General features: G+C 47.3%; 10 protein-coding genes across 10 annotated transcripts; 8 read left to right on the forward strand and 2 right to left on the reverse strand.

Moving 5' to 3' along the window:
• Positions 1 to 522: 522 nt before the first annotated feature.
• On the reverse strand, positions 523 to 2653 carry N7469_008730 (tyrosine--tRNA ligase MSY1; the record flags this gene model as incomplete). Its single annotated transcript, XM_056647648.1, has 5 exons — positions 523 to 1272; positions 1338 to 1683; positions 1746 to 2032; positions 2093 to 2246; positions 2334 to 2653. 5 exons carry the CDS (start codon positions 2651 to 2653, stop codon positions 523 to 525), a joined length of 1857 nt encoding a protein of 618 aa, XP_056497413.1.
• A 1035-nt stretch (positions 2654 to 3688) lies between these two features.
• Positions 3689 to 4930, forward strand: N7469_008731 (zinc-dependent alcohol dehydrogenase family protein; the record flags this gene model as incomplete). Its single annotated transcript, XM_056647649.1, has 4 exons — positions 3689 to 3850; positions 3919 to 4308; positions 4375 to 4821; positions 4886 to 4930. 4 exons carry the CDS (start codon positions 3689 to 3691, stop codon positions 4928 to 4930), a joined length of 1044 nt encoding a protein of 347 aa, XP_056497414.1.
• Positions 4931 to 5346: 416 nt separating this feature from the next.
• On the forward strand, positions 5347 to 8258 carry N7469_008732 (putative raffinose synthase protein Sip1; the record flags this gene model as incomplete). Its single annotated transcript, XM_056647650.1, has 2 exons — positions 5347 to 5553; positions 5607 to 8258. The coding sequence occupies 2 exons, from the start codon at positions 5347 to 5349 to the stop codon at positions 8256 to 8258; spliced, it is 2859 nt and encodes a 952-aa protein (XP_056497415.1).
• A 511-nt stretch (positions 8259 to 8769) lies between these two features.
• On the forward strand, positions 8770 to 10147 carry N7469_008733 (uncharacterized protein; the record flags this gene model as incomplete). The annotated part of the gene is made up of 7 exons (XM_056647651.1): positions 8770 to 8838; positions 8903 to 9049; positions 9115 to 9219; positions 9286 to 9567; positions 9647 to 9702; positions 9756 to 9940; positions 9981 to 10147. 7 exons carry the CDS (start codon positions 8770 to 8772, stop codon positions 10145 to 10147), a joined length of 1011 nt encoding a protein of 336 aa, XP_056497416.1.
• Positions 10148 to 10742: 595 nt separating this feature from the next.
• On the forward strand, positions 10743 to 11771 carry N7469_008734 (N-terminal L-serine N(alpha)-acetyltransferase NAT4; the record flags this gene model as incomplete). The annotated part of the gene is made up of 2 exons (XM_056647652.1): positions 10743 to 10827; positions 10984 to 11771. 2 exons carry the CDS (start codon positions 10743 to 10745, stop codon positions 11769 to 11771), a joined length of 873 nt encoding a protein of 290 aa, XP_056497417.1.
• Positions 11772 to 11846: 75 nt separating this feature from the next.
• Positions 11847 to 13358, reverse strand: N7469_008735 (GPI-anchored transamidase subunit GAB1; the record flags this gene model as incomplete). Its single annotated transcript, XM_056647653.1, has 5 exons — positions 11847 to 12085; positions 12142 to 12764; positions 12821 to 13023; positions 13087 to 13151; positions 13217 to 13358. The coding sequence occupies 5 exons, from the start codon at positions 13356 to 13358 to the stop codon at positions 11847 to 11849; spliced, it is 1272 nt and encodes a 423-aa protein (XP_056497418.1).
• A 221-nt stretch (positions 13359 to 13579) lies between these two features.
• nop7 (mRNA-binding ribosome synthesis protein NOP7) lies at positions 13580 to 15718 on the forward strand (the record flags this gene model as incomplete). Its single annotated transcript, XM_056647654.1, has 3 exons — positions 13580 to 13601; positions 13661 to 13759; positions 13827 to 15718. The coding sequence occupies 3 exons, from the start codon at positions 13580 to 13582 to the stop codon at positions 15716 to 15718; spliced, it is 2013 nt and encodes a 670-aa protein (XP_056497419.1).
• A 498-nt stretch (positions 15719 to 16216) lies between these two features.
• Positions 16217 to 17992, forward strand: N7469_008737 (uncharacterized protein; the record flags this gene model as incomplete). The annotated part of the gene is made up of 1 exon (XM_056647655.1): positions 16217 to 17992. The coding sequence occupies one exon, from the start codon at positions 16217 to 16219 to the stop codon at positions 17990 to 17992; it is 1776 nt and encodes a 591-aa protein (XP_056497420.1).
• Positions 17993 to 18466: 474 nt separating this feature from the next.
• N7469_008738 (DUF3176 domain-containing protein) lies at positions 18467 to 20452 on the forward strand (the record flags this gene model as incomplete). The annotated part of the gene is made up of 1 exon (XM_056647656.1): positions 18467 to 20452. The coding sequence occupies one exon, from the start codon at positions 18467 to 18469 to the stop codon at positions 20450 to 20452; it is 1986 nt and encodes a 661-aa protein (XP_056497421.1).
• Positions 20453 to 21237: 785 nt separating this feature from the next.
• N7469_008739 (NAD-dependent succinate-semialdehyde dehydrogenase) lies at positions 21238 to 23023 on the forward strand (the record flags this gene model as incomplete). The annotated part of the gene is made up of 4 exons (XM_056647657.1): positions 21238 to 21360; positions 21430 to 21517; positions 21585 to 22854; positions 22906 to 23023. The coding sequence occupies 4 exons, from the start codon at positions 21238 to 21240 to the stop codon at positions 23021 to 23023; spliced, it is 1599 nt and encodes a 532-aa protein (XP_056497422.1).
• Between the last annotated feature and the right edge of the window lie 1036 nt (positions 23024 to 24059).

Genomic DNA, 24059 nt, shown 5'->3' on the forward strand with positions numbered 1-24059 from the left:
CTCGCGTTTTGCGGGGCTGGCTGGGATTGCGATTGCTTGAATTCTTGTTTTTCTCCATATTTTTAAGGAATAGGATCTTGAGTTGACTCCGATTATCCGTGTAGGGCTGAAAGTTCGGTGCCTGGTACGGAGTACGCCGTTGATCTGCTTTTAGTGGGGGGGTCTTGAATTTCGTCCTTTGTTCTTTTCAAATTATTTTGTTATTAGATCATTGAGTTATTTTTGTTCTCTACTCTTTCTAGCAGTATTAAATATAGAAGGGGGGAGCGATCGAAATAATCCAAGGATTGATAGTTCAAGGTTCTAGTGATCCATGGTTACTACAGTGCTACTGTAGTGTAGTTAGTTATCTCAGGCTAAGCCACTGTTTGTTCTGCTACTGGGTGAGCTTGAACAAGAGCCATTTGAAGTGTTGGTGAACGATCCACACGACGCTTTATTATACAAATGCTTTATTTTACAATATCATAATACAGGTGAAAAAAAAGGGGAGATGCGATGGAATCAACGAAATTCCGTGCTTCAGTTAGAAGAAGCCTTGTCCTCACTTGACTCGCTTGGTTCAGCCGGCTCAGCCGAAGCCTCTTCCCAGCCTGGTGCGGTCAGACCTTGAGCCCGGAAATCCTCGTCGCTGATAATCTGGACCATCTTGAATTTCCATTTGCCCAACTTCAACATCAGGAGATCATTGTCCAAAACAAACTCCTGAGTTTTATCCGCAGTCCAAACTCGAATAGGAGTGAAGGTAAGGTCGTCTGACATTGGGCCACTGTCTCCAGGACGACTTCCCACGTAAGCACCGTTGTTCACGATGACGCGATGACCTTCACCCTTAGAGGAGACGAGACCAGCAGACCAAAGCACTTTGTTGAATGTCTGGTTGTAGACAAGGGAACGGGGAAGAGTCACTTTGACATTAGGCATGTTGGCAAAGTTGGTCTGAGAAGCATATCGATTTCCGGATTGAGGAGTTGTCATGCCGGCCAGAGGAGACTGCGGGTTGCCAGTTTGACCTGGTGTACGAGGCATCGGTGAGGGTTCACCAGTTGAAGCTCGAGGCCGGAAGAGCTGGCGGTGCTGCAGAGCGACAGCATCGGCCTCCTCTTTGCCATGGACCAACTCCACGAACTCGTAGGCTAGCTTGTGTTGAGCAATGCGCTTAGAAGGGTCTGCGTTTTGCTCCGCCATGATGGAAGCAATCTCAGGCAGAGGGATGAAAGTGAATAGTTTCAAGTAACGTTCCACAGAGTCATCAGGGGTGCGAACAAAGAACTAGACATGTTAGCTTGCAACGGAGATAATGGGATTGAGCTTGAGATTGAAGAAAGGGGTCCTACCTGGTAAAGCTCGAATGTGGAGGTCATATCCTTGTCAAGCCAGATAGCGTTTCCAGCGGACTTTCCAAACTTCTCGCCAGATGGGGCTGTCAAGAGCGGCGTTGTGAAGCCAATGGGACGATCAAGCTCCGAGTCTAAGGGATTGCGGACTTGCTCATTGGCAGTGTTGCGGCTGACTGACTTGACAGCCTCCATGCCGAAAAGGATATTTCCGTATTGATCAGATCCACCCACTTGGACTTGGGTACCATTCTGGAACAGCTTCCACCAGTCCCACCCCTGAAGAAGAGGGTAGGAGAACTCAGCAAAGGACATTCCATCGCCTTGGCTCATGCGATTCTTAACTCTGAACATCGAAAGGAAAGTTAGTACTGAACGAAGCAACCAGATGATCCAATATAAACTCACGTGTCACGACCAAGCATAGGTCCAAGTCTGACAAAAGCGCCCAGATCGCGGAGAACTTCGATGAAAGGCATTGCGTTCCACCATGTATTATTGTTGACCAACGCTCGTCTCCAAATAGCTTGTTTCTGATATCCATGTCTCCTGCCATAGTGCTCAATGCTCGTACCCAACTTCTTCAATTGCATATGCATACTGGCCATATTTGCCTTGCGAATTGAGGAGTGCACTTGTTCGCGACCCTTTAATCGGCCTGTTGGGTCACCGACTCGAGATGTGGCACCGCCCAGCTGTTATCATACATTAGTCCACCTCTCATGAATCAACCTCAGTTACGCCGCAATACTCACCAAAAAGGTAACGGGTAGACCCCAAACATATCCCCAAGCCAAGACCATGAAAGGTAACATATGTCCGACGTGCATGGAGGGTGCTGTAGGATCGATGCCAACGTAGATACCAGCTCTCTTCTCGGTGAATACTTGGTGGAGCAACTCGCGTTCGCTAAAGCGAAGACATCGAAATTAGCACGAATTTTCTCCAAGTCATAAATGACACAGGGTACGATCAATCTCGAATCTCAAAACATACCCAACAACATCGTGAATCAGACCACGTTCCTCCAAATGCGCAGCAAAGCTCTTCCTCTTGCCATCCTTAATCTCCTTCGCATGACGAGCCCATTCATCTTTCCCATCTTGCACGCGCTTCAACCATTGCTGCGTAATGAACCTCTTCTGTTGGGGCGAGCACTCCGACTGCCGAAAGAATAGCGCCGGACGGTGTGTTTCGTTTCCGAGTGGGTTTGTTTGTGATGCTGCGCCGAAGTTACGTGCTCCGCATAGTATCGTGCGGGGAGCACGGGCACTGCGACATGTCGCGCGTGCAAGAGGCGCCGACTGAGGTCGCATGAGACCGATTGAGTGGAATAAGTTGGGAATCTGTTCTGAGTAGCTTTTCTCAACGGCGGGAATTGATGTGAAGCTCGGGGATTGTTGCGATGAGCCGGGATATGGTTAATCCGGTATCAGCAAGAGCAATGAAATTCTTCGAAGATTCAAATATTCGACACATTCAGAAGTATCAAGATATTCGATATATTCAGAGTATGTAAAATATTTGAAATTGTTTTCTTTTTCTATCATATTCACTACTTTACCCTGAAAAAAATATCCATGGTGGCACTCTACTCACTTAAAAACTCAAGTCACTAACCAAAGTAACTAAACCACCGAGTTTTAATTCTGAGGAGCTTCACTTCACCCCTTCTATTATTTTGATGGTCTTGTCAATCTAGCTTCAGGCACGTTGGTATAATACTATCTTGCGCATGTCATTTTTTTCAAAGTGACATTCCACTATTTCGAATCTCTAGTTAAGAGGGAAGTGCAACTTGCAGTTCTCTTTAACTAAAAGAGTAGTATATTCTATGCTCACATTAAGGTTCTTCATCAAACCCCGATACTCCGTAGATCCGAGAAATCAACAATCAAAGACCGAAAGATCTCAGCTACAACAATACAATTATCTTTCTACTAACATCATTTCTGATATGATCATACTAGTAATTAGTACATAGTATACTTCGGCATATCAATAGTTGCTGTAATCAAATTCCGAGATAGTCTTCACACTTTATTATCTGACGTCACCATGTAAATCACCGCAGACAAGAATCACCTTTTGGTATGGGTCCAGACCTTCGAATTGAACTCGAAAGACGCCGATTGATCAGCAAATTCAAATGTTTCCGAAAACGGGTCCATCTTCGCCCGACTTGAGTTTAATAATCGTCCCGTCACAAGGGTGGGGATCGTTTTACGTCAATCCGGCGTTATATAGTTGATGCCCCTCCATCTTTCCACCACTTCCGCATTACACTTCTTAATTCACCTTGATATTCTTTCCTCATCTCTCAGAATTCCTAGATTTGACTTGTCAGAATAATGGCTCCATCAACTATGAAGCAGTGGGTTGTCGAGGACAAGGACAATGATTTCGACGGCCTTGTTTTCAAAGACGCACCTGTCCCAACTGTCGGTGAGAGCGAGGTTCTCGTGAAGCTCCACGCTGCCTCGCTGAACTACCGTGACCTGATTATCCCAAAGGTATGATTGATATGACTTTGAAAAGCCTAAACAAGCAAAGGGCACTTTGAATTGAGAACTTCTTCTAGGGCAAATATCCTTTCCCGTGCGCATTCCCCGTAATTCCGGCCTCCGATGGTGCCGGTGAAGTCGTCGAAGTCGGTTCCAAGGTCACCGAGTTCAAGAAGGGTGACCAAGTCGCAACGCTCTTTAACCAAGGTCACCAATATGGTGCAGTCGACATTCCTGCCTCACATACTGGACTGGGTGGTGCTCTCGATGGCACTCTTCGCGAATATGGCGTTTTCGGCGAGAAGGGTCTGGTCAAGGCCGCAAAGAATCTCTCGCCCGTTGAAAACAGCACTCTGACTTGCGCCGCTCTCACAAGCTGGAACGCGTTGTACGGCCTGAAGCCATTGAAGCCTGGCCAAGTTGTTTTGGTGCAAGGAACTGGCGGTGTGAGCATCTTCGCTTTACAGGTAAATGATCTTCAATTTCTTCTGCGGACAATTGGAACACTGGCTGATCAGAACCCCGGGACATAGTTTGCAAAGGCCGCGGGCGCGACTGTGATCGCCACGACATCTTCCGACCAAAAGGCCGCGACGCTTAAGCAGCTGGGCGCCGACCATATCATCAACTATAAGACTGACCCGAACTGGGGCGAGACTGCTCGCAAGTTAACTCCCGAGGCTGCGGGTGTGGACCACATCATTGAAGTTGGTGGATCTGGTACTTTGAAGCAGAGCTTCAAGGCTATCAAGTTCGAGGGAGTCATTAGCATTATTGGCTTCTTGGGTGGTGTCGACCCAAGCCAGCAGCCTAGCATCCTGGATACTCTGAGCAACATCTGCACTGTTCGTGGTGTCTATGTTGGCAGTAAGGAGCTGATGCGCGATATGATTCGGGCTATTGAAGCCAACAACATTCACCCCGTGGTGGATGAGAAGGTCTTCACTCTTGCTGAGACTCGTGATGCATATGAGTACATGGTACGTGGCTCTTGAAATATTTCCTGGAAGAAGTCGACGCAGAGAAATGCTAACCATCAAATAGTGGGCCCAGAAGCACTTTGGCAAGTTGACTATCAAAATCAACTAAAAATGTAATTCAAATAATCAAGGAACAAGGATAGGAAGCAGAGTACAGAAGCACTTTGGCAAGTTGACCATCAAAATCAACTAAAAATGTAATTCAAATAATCAAGGAACAAGGATAGGAAGCAGAGTACAAACAATATAAGAAATAAAGCAATTCTTATCAGTCATTTATATAGTTAAGGATGAAAAGTAGAAGTTGAAGTGGCTGCACGAGGCGGGGTGGAACATCACGAGATCAGCAGCTGCTTGTCTTCCTCAACTTCCACCTTTCTCTTTCTCATTTCTCATTTGTCCTCCCCAACTTGAACACCATCGGAATCTTTTTTAGACGACTTCCCAACCCCCAACGCTTATTCGGCTAGCTACAGCTAATCCCTGCACCCGAGTTCTTGGGGGACTTACCCCTCTTGTCCGATAATGCAGCTGCAGTTTGACAGAAATACCTCGACTTTCCCCATACTTGGACCTAATGAACACAAGAAAGAAATAGATCGGACTGCGACTTTTGTATCCCCGGCTCAGATGAGTCTGTTCGCTCGTGTGACCTGCTACCCACCCTTGGGACAGGTATACTGTTTCCCAAAGACCAAGAGGAAATTACGATCTGATAAGGATGACAATTCGGTATGTTTTCTTAGACCATAGACTCACTGGGCTTATACTAAATACTGAAATAGATACCTTTCACGGTTGTCATTGAATCAAGCATATCATTACCAGATCAACCCTGGGAGGTACAGATTTGGCATAATATCTCGACCTCAGAATGGGAAGCACTTCCCCTGCACAAAACGAATGCACATCATGCGCCGCTGCTGAATAATAAGGACGAGGAATATACATATTATCGCCATATCTTCACAAATCAAGTTGAACTTCCATCTGATGGCGGCCATGCGCAATTCACTGTGCGCTTTCGAACTAGCCCGGATACTGAGTGGCAATGGATAAATCAACATCATTCGGTTAAAGATGGAGAAATTGTTTTCGGTCCTTGTTCGTCCTATATTGGAAAGGTGTTATCCTCTTGTTATCCCTTTCGAGTGGGAAAGGACGAGCTCGCAAAGTATATCGACAATCTCTCCCAAGATGTCCAAGTCGAGTCACGCGCTAGTGAGGCCCCTGGTTCTCTGCTATGGTCAGTATCCGGAGAAGCAGTTGCTGCTTCGAATGAAACTTCGGGAATTACATCGCTTGTCCTCGGGACTCCTTCATTCACGGCGAAAAATTTCTCGTTAGTACGCGTTTGGAGTCCATGGCTAGGTCCGCGCCATGGTAAAGAGCAGTTCCATTTAACGGAAGATGCAATTTTGATCTCCTTTCTGCGTAAGGATGGCTTGAATCTTGTACTTCTCGCCGTTTCAGGCGTGAACGATGTTTTGACCATATTCCAGTCCGGCCATGAGGGTGAGGTTGTGATCAAAGCCCGGAACGACAACACGGAATCCGCCCAATTTCAAGTACTGGCTGCTCTTGCAGAGGATTTCGAGGTCGCCATGAGTGCCCTCATATATGAATCGCGGAAAGTGGTAAAACCATTTTCAGAATCGTCTATGAGCGATTGGGAGGAGCCATCTCCAGTTTCTCCGCTAGGAGACGATATTGTATTTGTGGAAAAAGACCCTAAGATACAATGGCTGGCGGAATGGTTTGATGGGCTGACATACTGCACTTACAATGGACTGGGACAAGAATTGACTGAACATAAAATCTTTCGTGCATTGGAATCTCTGAAGTCGCATGGTATCAGCATATCTAATATCATCATCGACGACAACTGGCAGAGTGTTGACAACGAGGGCGAATCTCAGTTCAAAAGACGATGGCAGCGATTTGAAGCCAACTCAAAAGCGTTTCCTCGTGGCCTCAAACGAACGATAGATGATATCCGCCATAAATACCCTAATATTCAGCACGTCGCGGTATGGCATGCTTTGTTTGGCTACTGGGGTGGAATCAGCCCCGACGGTGAACTTGCTCGAAAATTCAAGACGAAGGAGGTGAACATCAAAGATCCCAGTCCAAACGGCCCAATTGCAAAAAATAATTCCGAAGGGAAGATCCTCGCTATCGATCCTGATGACATTCAACGTTTATACGAGGAATTTTACAGCTACCTTAATTCTGTCGGCGTTGATTCTGTCAAGGCAGATGCCCAGTTCTTCCTTGATCTTCTAGAAAACCCAGATGACCGCAAGAGATTTACTGTCGCATACCAAGATGCATGGTCAATTGCAGCTCTCAAACAATTCAATGCCCGATCGATATCTTGCATGTCTCTCGTTCCCCAAATAATGTTCCATTCACAATTACCAAACAACAAGCCAACCATTCCACTTCGAAACTCCGACGATTTCTTCCCCGAAGTCCCGTCCTCACATCCATGGCATATATTTTGCAATGCACACAACTCATTATTGACACGGTATTTGAATGTTCTTCCGGATTGGGATATGTTCCAAACTCAGCACCCCTACGCCTCCTATCATGCAGCTGCACGTTGTATCTCCGGAGGACCGGTATATATCACCGATGAGCCTGAGAAGCATGACATCGATCTCCTCAATCAAATGACAGCACCGACTGTACAAGATAATACTGTGATTCTACGACCTAGTGTCGTAGGTCGCACAATCGACGTCTACAATGACTATAATGAGGGGCAAATTCTACGAATCGGCAGTTATACAGGCTGGGCAAAAACCGGCAGTGGAATAATAGGCCTGTTTAATCTGAAATCCACGGAGGCAACCTGCATTGTTTCATTGCTAGATTTCCCGGGTATTCACAATGACACCGATGGCCAGTATATCGTACGCGCCCATACCAGTGGCAAGGTCATTGAGCGGACTTACTGCTTTGACGATAACTCCCTTGTCTCTGTCATCTTACAGGATAAAGGGTGGGAGATTCTCACCGCTTACCCAACCTACTCGTTCTCTCTGAAGGGCAGTACCAAGAACCACAGTACTACCTCCGTGGGCACCCTTACAAATGTCGCGGTTCTGGGCTTGCTAGGTAAAATGACAGGCGCAGCTGCAGTGGTAAGCTCAGACATCTTCCTCGTGGAAAATGGTCGCCTGCGATTTGATATACATTTGAAAGCACTGGGGACGCTTGGCGTTTATTTTTCTAACCTTGTGGATCTGGATATTGGTCGAGACTTCATGGTGATGATCCTTGGACGCGCCATTCCACCCAAGACGGTCTGGAAGATAGGTGGAGAAAATGCGAATGTGCTTGCAATTGATGTCCTTGCGGCTTGGAAGGCTATGAAGCTGGATAGTGGGTGGAGCAATGAGGTTGTCGTTCAAGTGTTTGTAGGATAGCGCTGTCATTTGAGCGACACCTTGAGTTAGTCTTAAGTTGAGGCAGAGGCTTAGACTAACTATATCATAGCCTTCATAATGAGGCCATAAGCCAAATCCAACTCATTAGTATCTATCATCTGCACTTCGTCTAGATAACCTCGCCATAATCCATATTGCTCCAATAAACAGTGAAATACTGCTACTACCGACGTCTCCACAGAGGGGCCGGCATTGTGCAATACAGAGCTAATATCACTCATATCATGTTAACCCACAAGATAATTATTACGAGCTTTATGGTAGAGCGGCCCGGAATAAGCACGATATCGACGGATCGCGTATCGGCGCGAGAAAGTATTGGATTTCCGATCCGCGTGGATGAGGAGGGGTAAAAATCGAGGGGCAGACATAAATACGCGCCAGGACCCCTCGGATATTCAAGTGAAAGTATTTCATAGTATCAGGATAATACTCAAGGAGCTTTTCTTTGATACTGAATATCTCAATTCAATTATTTCTCTTAATCATTATGTCTTTGGGCCGCACTTTCAAGTTGAATTCTGGCTATGAAATCCCGGCTGTTGGTCTGGGTACTTGGGTATTTGATTCGAATAACTACCAGAAAATGTAATTAGACTAAGCTAACTACAACAAATTTATAGCTCTCCAAGCCCCATGAAGTCGAAAATGCCGTTGAAACTGCTCTTCGTAAGGGATACCGTCATATAGATGCGGCAGCATGTTATCAAAACGAGAACGAGGTTGGAAACGGCTGGAAGAAATCCGGCGTACCTCGTGAACAGATCTTCGTGAGTAGTGGAAAGCCTCAAAGACTTCTATCGATAATCTAACTAATACTTTATTACTGAGCTAGATCACCAGTAAACTGTGGAATACCCATCACCATCCAGACCACGTCGAGGAAGCTCTCAACAAAACCCTCGCAGATCTTCAGACTGATTATCTGGATTTGTACCTCGTACGCGCAATCCTCTCTAATTCAACCAATGCGAGGTGAAAAAACATAAAATTAACCATCGAATAGATCCACTGGCCCGTCGCTTTCGCCCACACTAATGAAACCCTCACCCCGACGGACCCAGTCACGAAGCGCTTCCAAATAGCCGATGTCCCGGTCTCTGATACCTGGGCTGTTCTGGAGAAATTTGTTCAGGAGAAGAAAATCCGGAGTATTGGAATTAGTAATTTTACGATCCAGGCAACAAAGAATCTATTGAAGACTGCGAAGATTCCACCGGCTGTGAACCAGATCGAGGCTCATCCATACCTTCTTCAGCCGGAGCTTTTCAAATACCTGAAGGACAACGTGAGTGGATTCAGATGCCTCTTTCAAAACGGGGCTTTTTTTTTATAGCTCTATTTACTAGATTGCTTACTCATGACAGAATATTCTCCCTGTTGCATACAGCCCGTTAGGAAACAACATCTACAACCTCCCTCGGTAAAGTGATCCACCCATCCCTCTTGAGTACCTGAGCTAATTCAGAACCACAGTGTTGTCGATGATCCGACGGTCGTAGAAGTCGCTAAGAAGTTGAACAAGGATCCTGCCATTCTATTAATTTCTTGGGCTGTCCAGCGTGGTTCCTCTGTTTTGCCTAAGAGTGTCACTGCATCTCGGATTGAGAGCAACTTCCAGGGTGAGTTTCCAAGTTCCACCCGTTTATATCTGGCTTTGAGTTAGAAGGGGGTGGTATGCTAATGGGTGGTCCTTGCTAGACTTTGTTATTCCTGATGCTGAGTTCGAGGCTTTGAACAAACTTGATAAGAACGAGCGGTACAATTACCCTTTCCGTTGGGGAATTGATGTCTTTGGGGAATTGGGCGCTACGGAGGCTGAGAGGCGTGCTGAAGAACATGCTGCTAAGTTGAGGGAAACCTCTTAGCTGAGTTGAGTGTTTAGTAGGATCTGTTGAAGTGTGATTGTTGAGGTACTGCCGGTTTTACTCTATCTAGGATGCGAATGATAACATCAGATGGCAATTATACTGTGTACATAATGCTTCAACTCAAATTCTATTAGTACGTGCACTGCAGGTGGTAGTATAGCAGTATCACACGCCATATATTAGATGATGACCAGATTACTGTGATGAAGTAGCAGAGCTAATAGTATACGAAGTTCCCCAGTGGCCACCTCACTGCCGAGTCAACAACACGGGAAAAAAGAAAGAAAACGGGAAAAAAAGCTAGAAATTAAATAGCAGATGACGCAAGTACGATATGACAAAGCATTTAGTCAATGAAATATAATTGGCACACAATTTTGATTGAATCAGTTGAGAATGAAATTCCTGTTGCGTTCAACTTGGACCTTTCCGACGTCCGCACTTGAACATCAAACAACCCCGCCGCATCACATCCTACACACAGCTACTATTTATTGATCAAGAAGCGCCCCTGAATTTAGTTGCAAACCAATATCTCCTAGACTAGGATGAATATCGCATAAATTGGCCATTGCCACATTGAAGATTACAAATGCCAGCTACAAAAGAAGGCCGCGTTACCAAAAACAAAGCACGTCGATCCGACACTCCAACACGACGCGTGCAGTCCAGCAAAAGTGAGTCAAGTATAGTCCACATAAAACACAATCCCGAACACTTTACCTCCTAGTATCATATGGTAGATTCCAGGATGAACCATCGAGATATCCCACATCCATCAGCCTAGTCAATCCCATCTATAGAATCCTAAACGCGTCTAACAGATACACCAGACCTCCCACTCGTCGAACGCACCAATGCACTTCCCATCAACGAATTCATTTCACTATACGTGAAACCACTATCTGTAAGCACAGAAAGCAACAATGAGACAGATACAACTACAAAAACGACAAATACGGAGGTTCAAATACCCCCGCTGGCCGTCTACTCCGCGGCAACCATCCCACCATCAGATTTGGAAGCATGTCTCGATCTGATAGAAGAGACCTCCGGCTCCGCATACGCCGCGTCTGGAATCGGATGGTCACGTTTGAAAAAGCGCAAAGAAATGAAATTGCCCGATATGAAGTACCTACTTGTGCGGGGCACGCGAGAAACCGGCCGCATATCCGACGGGCCGAGTTCAGGCCCAGGGTTAGAGTCAGAGTCAGGGACCGATACAGAGCCAAGTGGATCAACCTTGGAATCAACGGCCAAGGGTGAAAATGTGCGAGGTGAAGCATTTCCCTCTGAGGATGGACGGATTCTCGGGTTCTTGTCGTTTATGGTTACGTATGAAGATGGGAAGGAGGTTATTTATTGCTATGAGATTCATTTATCATCCATGGCGAGGGGTAAGGGACTAGGGGTTCTATTGATGGGTCAAATGGAGGGGATTGGGAAATTGATTGGATTGGAAAAGGCTATGTTGACTGTTTTCAAGTCGAATAAGGGTGCGAGGGAGTTTTATAAGAAAGGTGGGTATGAGGTTGATGAGAATTCGCCGCCAGCGAGGACGTTGCGAAATGGGACGGTTAAGGAGTATGATTATGAGATTTTGTCAAAGGTGTTGAAGTGATATTGACCTTCGTCTTGATGATATGAAAGGATAATAATAGAATGTTGCGCTATCATGCAGTTGTTCAGTTATACATTACACTTGTTTGATTTCGGCGCCTTGTTTGTCTGGGTGATCTTGCTCCCATTCATCACGTAGAGCAGAGAAGATGCTGTCTGCCAGTAAAATGGAAAGACCAAGACTCCAGACAAGGGTGATGGCATAGAAGAAATTGGCATTGCCTGATCCAGCGTAGATCCAGAGGTGGTAGAAGGCTGGGCCGAGGAGACTCGAGTAGAGGATGGCAGAGATGGCGAAAAATGTGTATCGCATCACTGGGCAAACTTAGTACGACAGGATATTAGATTTGCATTTGCAATGATAGACTCACAAGGGAAAAGATGGCGATATAAAGGTAGCATGGCAAAGTATAGAGATGCGTCAGAAATACTGGGGTAAGGCTTAAAGATGGCAAAGACACCGAGTAACGATGCAATGACAAATAACGGCTGTCGTCTTAACCGTGTAGTGAGACCTCCAACATAGCTGGCCAAATGAAGCCAGAATACACCGAGGAAGAACTCGCGGAACGAGTCGAACATCTCAATGAAGAAGTACCACCACAAACCGACATTGGGGGTCAAGTCAGGGACCAACAAGTGGAATCCATATGTTGCTGACATGAACTCCCAGAAGTTCCCAGTGATGAGGTAGGACAATGCAAGTAGCCCTGCAACACTTGCTAGCAATATCCCCGCGTGTTGCAAGATGTAGAAAGCGGCCGTTGGTGGTTGCTTGGAAGTTTGATGTACTCGATCGTAGCACAGGAGAACAAGCGGAATAAATAAGAGCGCAGGATAAAGCGAGAGGTAGGAAGCAAGACCAAGGGCGAGCATCGCATTGATACTATTTCCACCAACGGCATTGGATACAGCGAATAGAATTCCGGAGGTCGTGAATACGCTCGTCGAACGCGCTAAACAGGTGGCAATTGTAAAGGGATTGAAGAGAAACCTATTTCTTGATTAGTAAAAGATTCCAAAGCCGATTCTTAGGCCCAAGGAGCGTACCAAGCCGCGACAGACACCCCGTCCCACCGCACATGTTTCCGAACGGCAGAGTGGAATCGACTTTGAATGGATTGCCCCGACTCCGAGATGGTCACCAAGGCATAAGCATTCATTAAGTCCACCAGAAAATAAAATATCGCAGTCGGAATTGGATTGTTGTGGATGTCGGGCAGGAGAGAGAACAGAGGGAGGAGAAGAGGTGCCTGCATTACAATTGTTAGTTCATCGAGGAGGTATTGCATCGCACCCCTCAAGTATCAACGTACCTGGTGAAAGACCCCACCATCATAAGGTGATACATTGCGAATATAGAGATACAATCCTTCTTGCACTATGAGACCCCTAAATTAGCCACGCAAAAACATACAATTGTGCTTCGTTTAGTTCTCGACTCACATCGCTTGAAGCTATTGACTGGGGTCGATACCTCCACTCGACCAGTTAGTAGATCTGGCAAAGATGGAAATACACAAATGAGGAGCAGTCGCAGCACAAAGGCGGCGCCAAACACACCGACCATGCGTCTATCGACTGCCATGGCGTTGTTGGAGCTGTCTTGTGCTGAACAAGAAGATGTTGTTGTCTTTGGAGGAGCCCGCCCTCTCCGCGGTCCAAACGGGGGGTGGAAGTCTGACCGCCTTCCGAACTGAGTCTCGGGCGGAAAAAAAAAAGTTATCGAGAATTTTTCCTCTTCTTATCGCATTCTGTTTCTGTTTGGTCCGGAACTTCACCTTTTGACCAGGAAAAAAAACAGACATCATGGCGAAGATCAAGAAGAAGGGTACGTTTTGAATATCGTTTTTGATTGAGGATTCTTCTCCGCTAACTAAAAATTATAAGGTACTTCCGGCCAGGCCAAAAACTATATCACTCGTACTCAGGCCGTGCGAAAGTTGCAGATTTCTCTGCCTGACTTCCGTCGCCTATGTATCTTCAAGGGTAAGTTGGAACTGCTTTATGGGATGGGAATGCGACTGTGAAACTAATTGGGTCTGTGATTGAAAAGGAATTTATCCGCGTGAGCCTCGCAACAAGAAGAAGGCCTCTAAGACTTCTACCCCCAACACAACCTTCTACTACACCAAGGATATCCAGTATCTGCTTCACGAGCCTCTGCTGAACAAGTTCCGTGAACAGAAGGCTCTTGCGAAGAAGATCGCTCGCTCTTTGGGTCGTGGTGAAGTCAGCGACGCTGCGCGCCTCGAGAAGAACCACGCCCCCAAGCTCACCCTCGACCATGTTATCAAGGAGCGCTATCCCACCTTCATCGATGCTCTGCGTGACCTTGATGATGCTCTCTCTCTGCTGTTCCTCTTCGCTACTCTTCCCTCCGACAAGCACGTTCCTCCCAAGACTATTGCCCTCTGCCAGCGTTTGTGTCACGAGTTCCAGCACTACTTGATTGTCACCAACTCGCTGCGCAAATCCTTCCTTTCAATCAAGGGTATCTACTATCAGGCTACTATTCAAGGCCAGGACATTATGTGGCTGGTTCCCTACCGATTCGTTCAGCGTGTTAACGGCGATGTCGACTACCGTATCATGGCCACCTTCGTCGATTTTTACACCACCCTGCTGGGCTTCGTCAACTTCCGCCTGTACTCCACCATTGGCATTAGATACCCCCCGAGGTTCGATACCCGCAGTGATGAGAACGGTGCGGAGCTTGCTGCTTTCACCCTCGAGGGCCGTGGTGTTGGCGAGAAGCCCAAGGCTATTGAGCCCAGCAAGACTCAGACCAACGGTTCTAACAAGGAAGTCTCCAAAGAGGTGCAAGCCAAGGTTGACAAGGTGATCAAGTCCGCTGGATTGGACCAGAACAATGATGAGAAGATGGTCGACACAAACGAGGAGTCGACCGATGCCATTGATCGCTTCGAGCCTGCCGCCCCCGAAGCCGATACTCTTCCCCAGCCCGACATGAGCGGCAACGAAGCTGGAGCTCTCTTCTCTCCTTTCGTCTTCTACATCTCCCGTGAGGCCCCCAAGGCTCCCATCGAGTTTATTCTCCGTTCTTTCGGCTGCAAGCGCATTGGCTGGGACGCTGTCCTGGGTGACGGAGCTTTCACACACGATGAGACCGACCCCCGAATTACCCATCAGATCGTTGATCGTCCCCAACTTCCCGCCGAGTCTTTGCCTGCCGTTCCTGCCGCCGACAACTCCGTTCAAAAGGTCAAGCCTGGCACTCGCATTCCCGGACGTACCTACGTCCAGCCCCAGTGGGTCTGGGACTGCGTCAATGAGGGCAAGCTCATCCGTGCCGATTTGTACGGTCCTGGCGCCACTCTACCCCCTCACTTGAGTCCTTGGGTCAAGCCTTCTCGTGGTGGTTATGACCCCCGGGCTTCCCTGGCTGAGCAGGAAGAGGAGGGCGAGGCTGAGATCGCCGAAGAGGCCGAGGACAGCGATGAAGAGATGGAGGATGAGGCCGCCCCCGAGGAAAGGTCCGCCGAGGAGTCCGAGGAAGAGTCTGTTGACGGTGGCATGGATGTTGCTGGCACTGATGACGATGAGAGCGGCAGTGACGAAGACGAAGAAGAGGTTGACGAGTCCTTCGCCGGAATCGAGGAAGATCCCGCCTCCGAGTCTGAAGATGACGACGAGGCTGCTCGCAATCAGCACCAGCGTGAGCTGGAAGCCGAAGCCGCGGGTCTGCCCTTCTCTGCCAGCGGAGGCGGTGATGAGGCAGCCAAGAAGAAGTCCTCCAAGGCCAAGAAGATGGCTGCTAAGAAGCGCCAGGAGGAGGAAGAGCTTGAACGACAAAAGATGATGATGAGCCGCAAGAAGCGTAAGCTGCTCGAGAAGATGATGCATTCGAACAAGAAGCAGTCCGATGAGGCCGCCAAGCTTCGTTCGAAGCGCCGCAAGATCGAGAAAGGCGCCGAGAAGAAATAAGTTAGACGAAGTTTGTCAAAATTAGGAGTGTTTCTTTGATACTGGCGTTTGCGGCTGGATAGTCCCCTGTATATGCATGACCTAAAAATCTGTCAATTCAATTTAATGCTATACTACAAAGTTTGAATATGTAACGGTCGCATGTTATTCCTACAGAACCACCTTCAATCTCTAGAAGATAATAGTCTCAATCCAGTAACCCCAAGAATTGTTTGAGTTCTTGCAATAATATTGTCCATAGTATGATAGGTCACGTGAAATCTGAATATCCACCCGGCGGAATTTTTGATGGAAGACGACAACCGTCTGCTTGACGACACTTGGGCGGGATATGTTCAGACGGACGCGAATTTAATTGTTTCAACTTATAACGGGATGCTGAACTCATCAGAATTGTCTCGGGGCAGCTTTACAGACCAAAATACCGCTTTTTCCCTGAGATGAGCGGTCCAGTTCAACAATATCACTATATTCACAATCTCAACGAAACACTGAGGCATGTCCTCAAATCCAGCAGATGATATTCACCCTCCATCATCGTCTCAATTTTTGCCCCCACAATCAGCACAGCCATACCGTTCAATATTTGGCGGTCCTAGCAGTGATGCAGCTCCACTTCCATCATCCCAGCCAGAACCACTTCGAAGGTCTATCTTCGGAGGTCCGAGCAGCAACCATGTTGGTCCAAAATTGGAGCCCATGAATGAGGGGCCGGAGTATGATGAATTTGACGCTCTGCTCCGAGAACGGCCCCTGGAGGACGATTATAATTCCGAAGGCGAGAGCTTTCAGGGAAGTCTTGACGGCGACGATGGGCTGGGACTAGAGTCTGAACCGGATTGGTCTCGTAAATCTCAATCTCGCACCGTCTCGGATTCACCCAGGAGGAGTTCACCGCTGCAGCCAACTACCTACGTCCTTGATCGCGGTTTGGACCTACCGCCTGGAGTCACGCGTCCTAATCGCTGGGATGGAGCTTCTAGTACATATAAAAAGCTGATTGCCGGTGAAAGGGGTGCATATGAGGGGATTTTGGCCAGTCGGTCCATGGATCTAGCGGCTCATCTCTATGATTCTTTCGTGCTTCGAAATCAGAAAGCGGATGAGCAATTGGGTCCTGATGACGAGAGTGAGGATCCAGCGGCTGTTAAGAAAGTCTGGGCTGGGTGGCCTATGCTTGCAGAAACTGTCCCTCGCTCCGATGAATATGTTCATCGAGAATTGGGTGACCCAGACACTTATCGAATGGAACCCGATCCTCGCCCTAGTGCCGATCTCGAAGAATCTATCATGGCAAGCATGTTGAAGAGCGCCAAAGAAAACTTCTTGGCTCGAGGATGGGACAACGACGATCCCAGACCTAGGTCGCAGGAAGAACTCGATCCAAAAATGGATACGGAAGATGAAGATCTGAAACAAGATGATTCGGGATTTGGTGGTGCTGACGACGAGCCGTTTCATCCTGTCTTCCAAGCTGATGACGACAAATCCAGACGACAACTACGGCCGTTATCTCGAAATGTTATTACGCAAATCGATCGAGTGCTGATGGGTCTACATCACGCTATGCAGGGCAGAAGCCGAGCCCGAGGCACAGGCGATGAACCTCAATCCGACACCGAAGGCGAAACATCGCCAACCAATTCTCGTTCCGGATCTCGCGGCCGCAAGCTATATACCTCAGATGGGGATACATTCAAACAAGACCCTTCACAGTCTCGTGGCAGAAAGCAAAAATCAGATCCATACATCTTCCAACGAGGCGAACAACGTGACTGGAGTGAAGTGATGGGCATCGCTGCGATGACGGGCCTTCCCTCGGACGCAGTAATGCGCGCCTCAAAACGATGCGCGGATCTATTTGGTCAAGATATGGAATTTCGACGCCTTCACGAAGGCAAAATGCGCAAAATCGAGGACCTAGGTTCTGGAAAATGGCGGTTAGCGTATATTGAAAGTGATACCGAAGGCGAAAATATGCCTCGTCCTCTTCCCCGACGGAAAAAACAACGATTGAGGAAGGAAGATCCTGTCCATGATTCTGATCTAGATCATGTTCAACCGATGTCTCGACCCATGGGCAAGGGTGAGCATCGCAAAGCGGATATCCTTTGCCCGATCACCAGTTGTCCACGACATACGCAAGGCTTTTCTCGGACTTGGAATCTAACCCTGCACATGAGGAAGGCTCATGGACGTGAGCGTGAAATTGAAGGAGGGGCTGAGCGTCGGAATGATTCAAATAAGAGACCTGAGGTTATTGAAATCGATTAATGTATACCCTAATTCATACACTAGGTATTTTACAATGGCTATTGTATATTGACTACATCTACCTAGTCGTGAGAAGAGTATTGAGCTTCAACCTTCAGCTATCTGGCAAATATAAGCGTACTATACGTTAACCCAGGGTAACTCTATGTGGAGTCAATGCCTATCATTTCCTGCTCTGTAAACTTGCGTTGCTGCAGGCTGTGTTTGTCGTGGGGGGCTGAATCACCCCGTATTCAAAGGGTTCCTCTTGGATCTTCTTGTCTCTTTGGGCGTCCACTGGTAGACTTGATCTCGGTATTACTAGTCTACGCGGGTGTTCATAAAGTTCTTACCTTTGATAATTCTAACGAAATGTCGCAGCTTTGATCTGCCGTATTCTTACTCTATCCATCATTCGCTGAAAGCCCCTTCAGCCGGCACGGCCAATACACCAGACTATCCTATTAAGAGAGAACTCGTCGTTTGTCAATAACGATGGAAATGCTTCCTCTGAACGAAACCCATGGTGATTTCGTGGAGCCTGGGCCTGGTATTCCAAAGTCTCAATCAAAGTCAAGCATACTAGCTGAATCAAAGACACAATCGCAATCCAGAATATTGTCCAAGGAGACCAATCACAAAGAATATTCTCGAATCAATAAATCCGCTCGCAGGTCAATTTGGCTTGATACATGGCTATTTGAAGGTATAGCTTTGGCATTCGCTATTGCTTGTTTCATCGCTATATGCGTGATACTCGCTATATACGATCATAAAGTACGACCAGAGACACTGTTATACGATTTGACTCTGAACACATTCATTTCAGTCCTAGCAACAGCATGCAAATCATCCTTGGTCTTGGTCATCGGAGAATCTATCAGTCAGTTGAAATGGCTCTGGTTCCAGACTAGTACTTCTAGTACTGCTACCAGTAATACTGCGCGAGGGGTGAATGGTCGAAGTTTACTCGATATGCAGACATTTGATGCGGCGAGCAGAGGACCACTAGGCTCATTAATGATCATTTTCCACCATCGTGCGCAATCTTTCGTCTCTCTCGGGGCACTGGTTCTCGTGTTTCTTCTAGCATTTGATCCCTTCATACAACAAGTCCTCAAATACCCTGTCTGGCTTGCACCGAACTCGAACGAAATGGCTATTGCGCCACAATTGCGCGAATTCATGCCCGGAAACTCGACCATGGATAAGGCACTTTCTCAGGGATTTTGGTCAGACCAGGACTTCACGCCTCCTCTCCTTTGCCCGTCGGGGAATTGTACATGGGACCCGTACTCGTCTGTTGGCTTCTGCAATCAATGCGCCGATATCACTTCTCTTGTGGTACTCGATTGCCATTTACCCACCATCCAGGAGGGGTTTAATGGAGGATTCAACGAAACATGTAATATCGACCTTGTCAATGCATTTCAGGACGATATGTCTGGTCATAATTTCACCGTCACATTTCACGATAGTGAGAGTTATGAGATGGGCATGCCAGTCTTGTATTTCCCTGATAAAATTGTCTGGCAACCTTTTAATCGGATACTTGGATACTATGACTATGGTCTCATGGGCCAGCTTTTAAACAGCACGCTGTCCGGCGTCAAGAATCCTCTTTGGACAAATGCGCGGGCAGAACTTGAGTTGAATACCAGTGGCAATGCCTCTTATTCTGCACCGATTTCGAATCGCATGTACGTCAAGCGAGTGATTGGGTGTAGTCTTTCACTTTGTCTACGAGAGTACAATGTGACAGTGCAGAATGGGAATCCATCGATCGAAACACTCGCCACTGATTTCGGCAGGCTATACGTGAATGAAACACACCTCGTCGATGACAACGAAGGCTATTCATTATGCTGGGAGCCCGGGTCCTCGAATAATATCAACACGAACTCGAATGAAAGCAACTTTGGATTTTGTGATCCAAAAATGCGACTACTCGCAGGGAAAGGCTCCAAATACTTTCCTCAAGGGGGAGGAGGAGCATGGCTTCTGCAATACCATGTATGGCATAAAGAGCCGAGAGATGCAGATGAGTTCTATGACACAGAAAATTATAATCCAGCTCTGGATCGAATTGAAAGTACCGGATTCGAAGAAACGATGGCCAATATTGCAGCCTCCTTGAATAAGCTGAGCCTGACATACTCTTCCGACAGGATCAATGGCACGGTGCATACGTCAGAAGTATTTGTGGATGTGCAATGGCCGTGGATCAGTCTTCCGGCCTTACTGGTTGTTGTTGGGACGGTATTTTCATTGGTGACGATGTATGTGAGTCAGAGGAGTCAATTACCGCTGTGGAAGTCGTCCGCTTTAGCTCCATTCTATCACGGATTGGAGTGGGTTGAGAAGGAAGAGTATAAGATGGGTGGTGTGATGGAGAAGCAGGCTGAGAGAGTGAAGGTCGGATTGAGGCATTCTGAAGGACATGATAGATTGATGCTTTGTGAGAATAGATCAGGTGATTAGCTAGAGAGTTACTAGAGCATACTGTAGGTTGGTACTTGGATAATCTCCTCCTAGTACATGATATTGTTTTGAAAATATATCGTTCTATCATTCCTTCTATGATCAAGTGTTGACTCCAAAGATACCGGTCTGTTGTATGTCTAGTATTGTAATTACGCTATCTCTGATTGTATACTTCGTAAAGCTACATGAGTGGTTCATTTCCCCGAGCTCTTCACCTTCCGCTTTGTGATTGGATATAAATCCCGGTCTATGTAATTTATGTATTTATGATACAAATTTGCGGAGCAACTGGATCTGTGACTAACGCGATATACACTCGAATCATTTATGAATTCAAAAGAAAGACTTCAAATCAGTGAATAATCCCTTTAATTAGATATTATAATGTCTATAAAGAACACAAAATTATCTAGTCAATACTGTTAGTGTATGAATTGCCCCAATGTCAGCTCTCATCCATCAAATCCAGCAGAATGACATCAGCCCCGCATAGCATGGAGCTTCCCTTTCCAGCGCAAGCTTCCCCTTCAACTTCCACTTTCTCCTCCACTTCAACCAATTCCGATCGCCGTCGGTGCTTCTCGGCCTTGCAGAGCAATCATCGTTTGGTGCATCCCCCGGTTTACACTCAATTGATCGCCCTTTTTAAAGTCCGTCTTCTCCCCGCAAACCACCGCGCGCTTTTTTTTGCCCAGTCCTGCTCGCTTTTCCCTGTCCTTCCCCGCTCGTCCGCTTGAACGTTTCGCCTCGGTTGTTCCTCGGAGAGTTCCCTCTGATCCGAAATGGATCGTCTCATCCGTCCTGTTTCTCGTCAACTTCTGCGACCTCGTCTTCGCTATCATTTTTCCATTCCTCCTCCTCCTGCCGCAAAGAGACTCTACACTATGGGACACAGCAAGCCTGATGTAAGTGGATATACTTGTGACTCTCCAACTTTTGTGAAAGTGGTCTTGTTATTAACCTCATTCCTAAAGCTGAAAGACAAGTCGCTCTTCATTGAGAAGTCATACATCAATGGCGAGTGGGTTGGTGCTCAATCAGGCGAGACCTTCGAGGTTCACGGTAACTATAGCACATACATTATCATATCGACAATCATATCATCGACTAATGCACTTCTGCATGATAGACCCTGCCACTGGCAAACTGATCGGAACATGCCCCGAGCTCAATACTACAGACGTCGAAAAAGCCATCCAAGCCGCCTCCGAGGCCTTCCCCTCATTCCGCACAACTCTCGCCCGTGAGCGTGCCCGCATGCTGCGCCGCTGGTACCAGCTGATGATGGATAATGCGGAGGATCTGGCCAAGTTAATCACTTGGGAGAACGGCAAGCCATTCGCTGACGCCAAGGGCGAGGTGAACTACGCCGCCAGCTTCTTCGAGTGGTTCAGTGAGGAAGCTCCCCGCGCATATGGAGATGTTATTCCGGCCACCGTCCCTGGAAACCGAGTCATGACCCTGAAGCAGCCAGTCGGTGTGTGCGGTCTCATTACCCCATGGAACTTCCCAGCTGCTATGATCACCCGTAAGATCGGCCCTGCACTCGCCGCGGGCTGCACTGTTGTCGCAAAGTCCCCCGCCGAGACTCCATTTACCGCCAACGCTCTCGCCGAACTGGCTCACCGTGCCGGTATCCCCAAAGGTGTAGTTAACATTGTGACTGCATCGAAGAATACTCCTGCCGTTGGCGAGCTTATCACCACTCACCCTGAGGTTCGCAAGGTTTCTTTCACGGGTTCGACTAATGTCGGCCGTCTCTTGATGAAGCAGGCTTCGTCGACTATCAAGAAGGTCTCATGGGAGCTCGGTGGTAACGCACCTTTCATTGTATTCGATGATGTCGAGGACCTCGATGCCGCCGTTAACGGCGCCATCGCTTCCAAGTTCCGTAGCTCTGGCCAGACCTGTGTCTGTGCTAACCGAATCTACGTGCAGAAGGGCGTTTACGAGGAGTTCTCTAAGCGCTTCGCTGCCAAGGTTAAGGACTTCAAACTCGGAGCCGGCTTCGAGGAGGGTATCACCCATGGCCCTGTCATCCACGAGCGTGCCGCCGAAAAGGTGCATGAGCACGTTCAAGACGCTACTTCCAAGGGTGCGAAGGTTCTTATCGGTGGTCAGAAGGCTTCTGCCCTGGGTCCCAACTTCTACGAGCCCACTGTCCTTTCTGGCATGAGCAAGGAGATGCTTCTCGCTTCCGAGGAGACATTTGGTCCTGTTGCTGGTCTCTTCCCCTTCGAGACTGAGAAGGAGGTTGTCGATCTTGCTAACAAGGCCGAGGTTGGTCTGGCTGGTTACTTCTTCAGCGGTAATGTTCGCCGTATCTTCCGCGTTGCCGAGACCCTGGAGGTTGGCATGGTCGGTGTCAACACTGGCTTGATCAGTGATGTTGCGTCTCCGTATGTATCCTTTTTGCCCCGCAATATGTTTCTTTGCTAACTCTCTTCTAGATTCGGTGGTGTTAAGCAGAGTGGCTTTGGCCGTGAGGGCAGCAAGTATGGTATTGATGAGTTCATGGTTATCAAGAGCGTTACTTTTGGTGGTATGGGGGAGCCTCTGCAGGCATAAGACTCCTCAAAATATAGATATATGAAATCATTGTTTGGATTCGTGTACCAGATATCAAATATCAATTGAGAATAAATAATCTTTCAAATCATATACATTATGAGCATTTCGTCAATCAGACAGCCTTCAATTTACACCGTATTTCCCAGATGATAGAAATATTGTACATAGATCACGTGAAAATACAGTAATACCAATACACATCAAACTCGACCGCCTTCCTCGCCTCTCGTCGCGAATAATATCGAATAACATCCACGCAATTAACCAAATCCCCAAGAGAAATCAGAAAAAGAGAGATGATCCGCCTCCATGCGGCCAACACTTAGATTTTTTGCCGCGATTTCAAAGGGTTCCCCATCAAAATTGAGGAAACCCGCCGTCAGCCTCGAACATGTAAGTACAAGCTAGAAAAGGGCAGCCCTGGCCCGGGGAAATGGATGAATGCAGTTGAAAGAGAAATGTTTTCATGTTTAATGTGAAAGTGAGTATTGATTGTGGTTTGGTAGTTTATTCAACGGCAGCGCGTCTTGACGTTTTGGAGGGAGATTGTTCGCGCGTTAAATAGTGAGTTTCTCTTTCTTGCCTCGTGATGTTTTAGCCCTGCTTGATATGACAGTCATCTGGGTTACTGAAGAAGTGTCAGTATTGTTGATTTGACTAATGGCTTTGGCCTCTATGAAGAAGTTCCTCCTTCTTCTACGCGCGAGGAATTACGAAATTATGCGCGGCAGGAGTTCGAAAGGCATCGGCAAGTCACGGATTTGGTGAGATATCTATTTCTCCATTTGTCGTTGCATAGAGCTAATTATATGGTTGTTAGGGACATATCCGGTATCTGATGTCGGTATGTAATTTTTCCTCCATTTATTAAATATGTTATGCTAATATATTCTAGACGGGCAAGGCTGAGTTCGATACTATGAGGAGGTATATCGATGAGCAGGTTGCTGGGTGATAGATCCTCATTAGAGGCATCTGCTTAGTGTCTTTGTTTAGCTCGAGTGTTTAAGTTGAGGTTTCTGCTTTGAGACTG

This window comes from Penicillium citrinum (genome assembly GCF_028827155.1).
Source record: "Penicillium citrinum strain IBT 23319 chromosome Unknown utg000008l:1.0-2707905.0:1.0-2709502.0, whole genome shotgun sequence".
In the NCBI taxonomy this organism is placed as follows: domain Eukaryota; kingdom Fungi; phylum Ascomycota; class Eurotiomycetes; order Eurotiales; family Aspergillaceae; genus Penicillium; species Penicillium citrinum.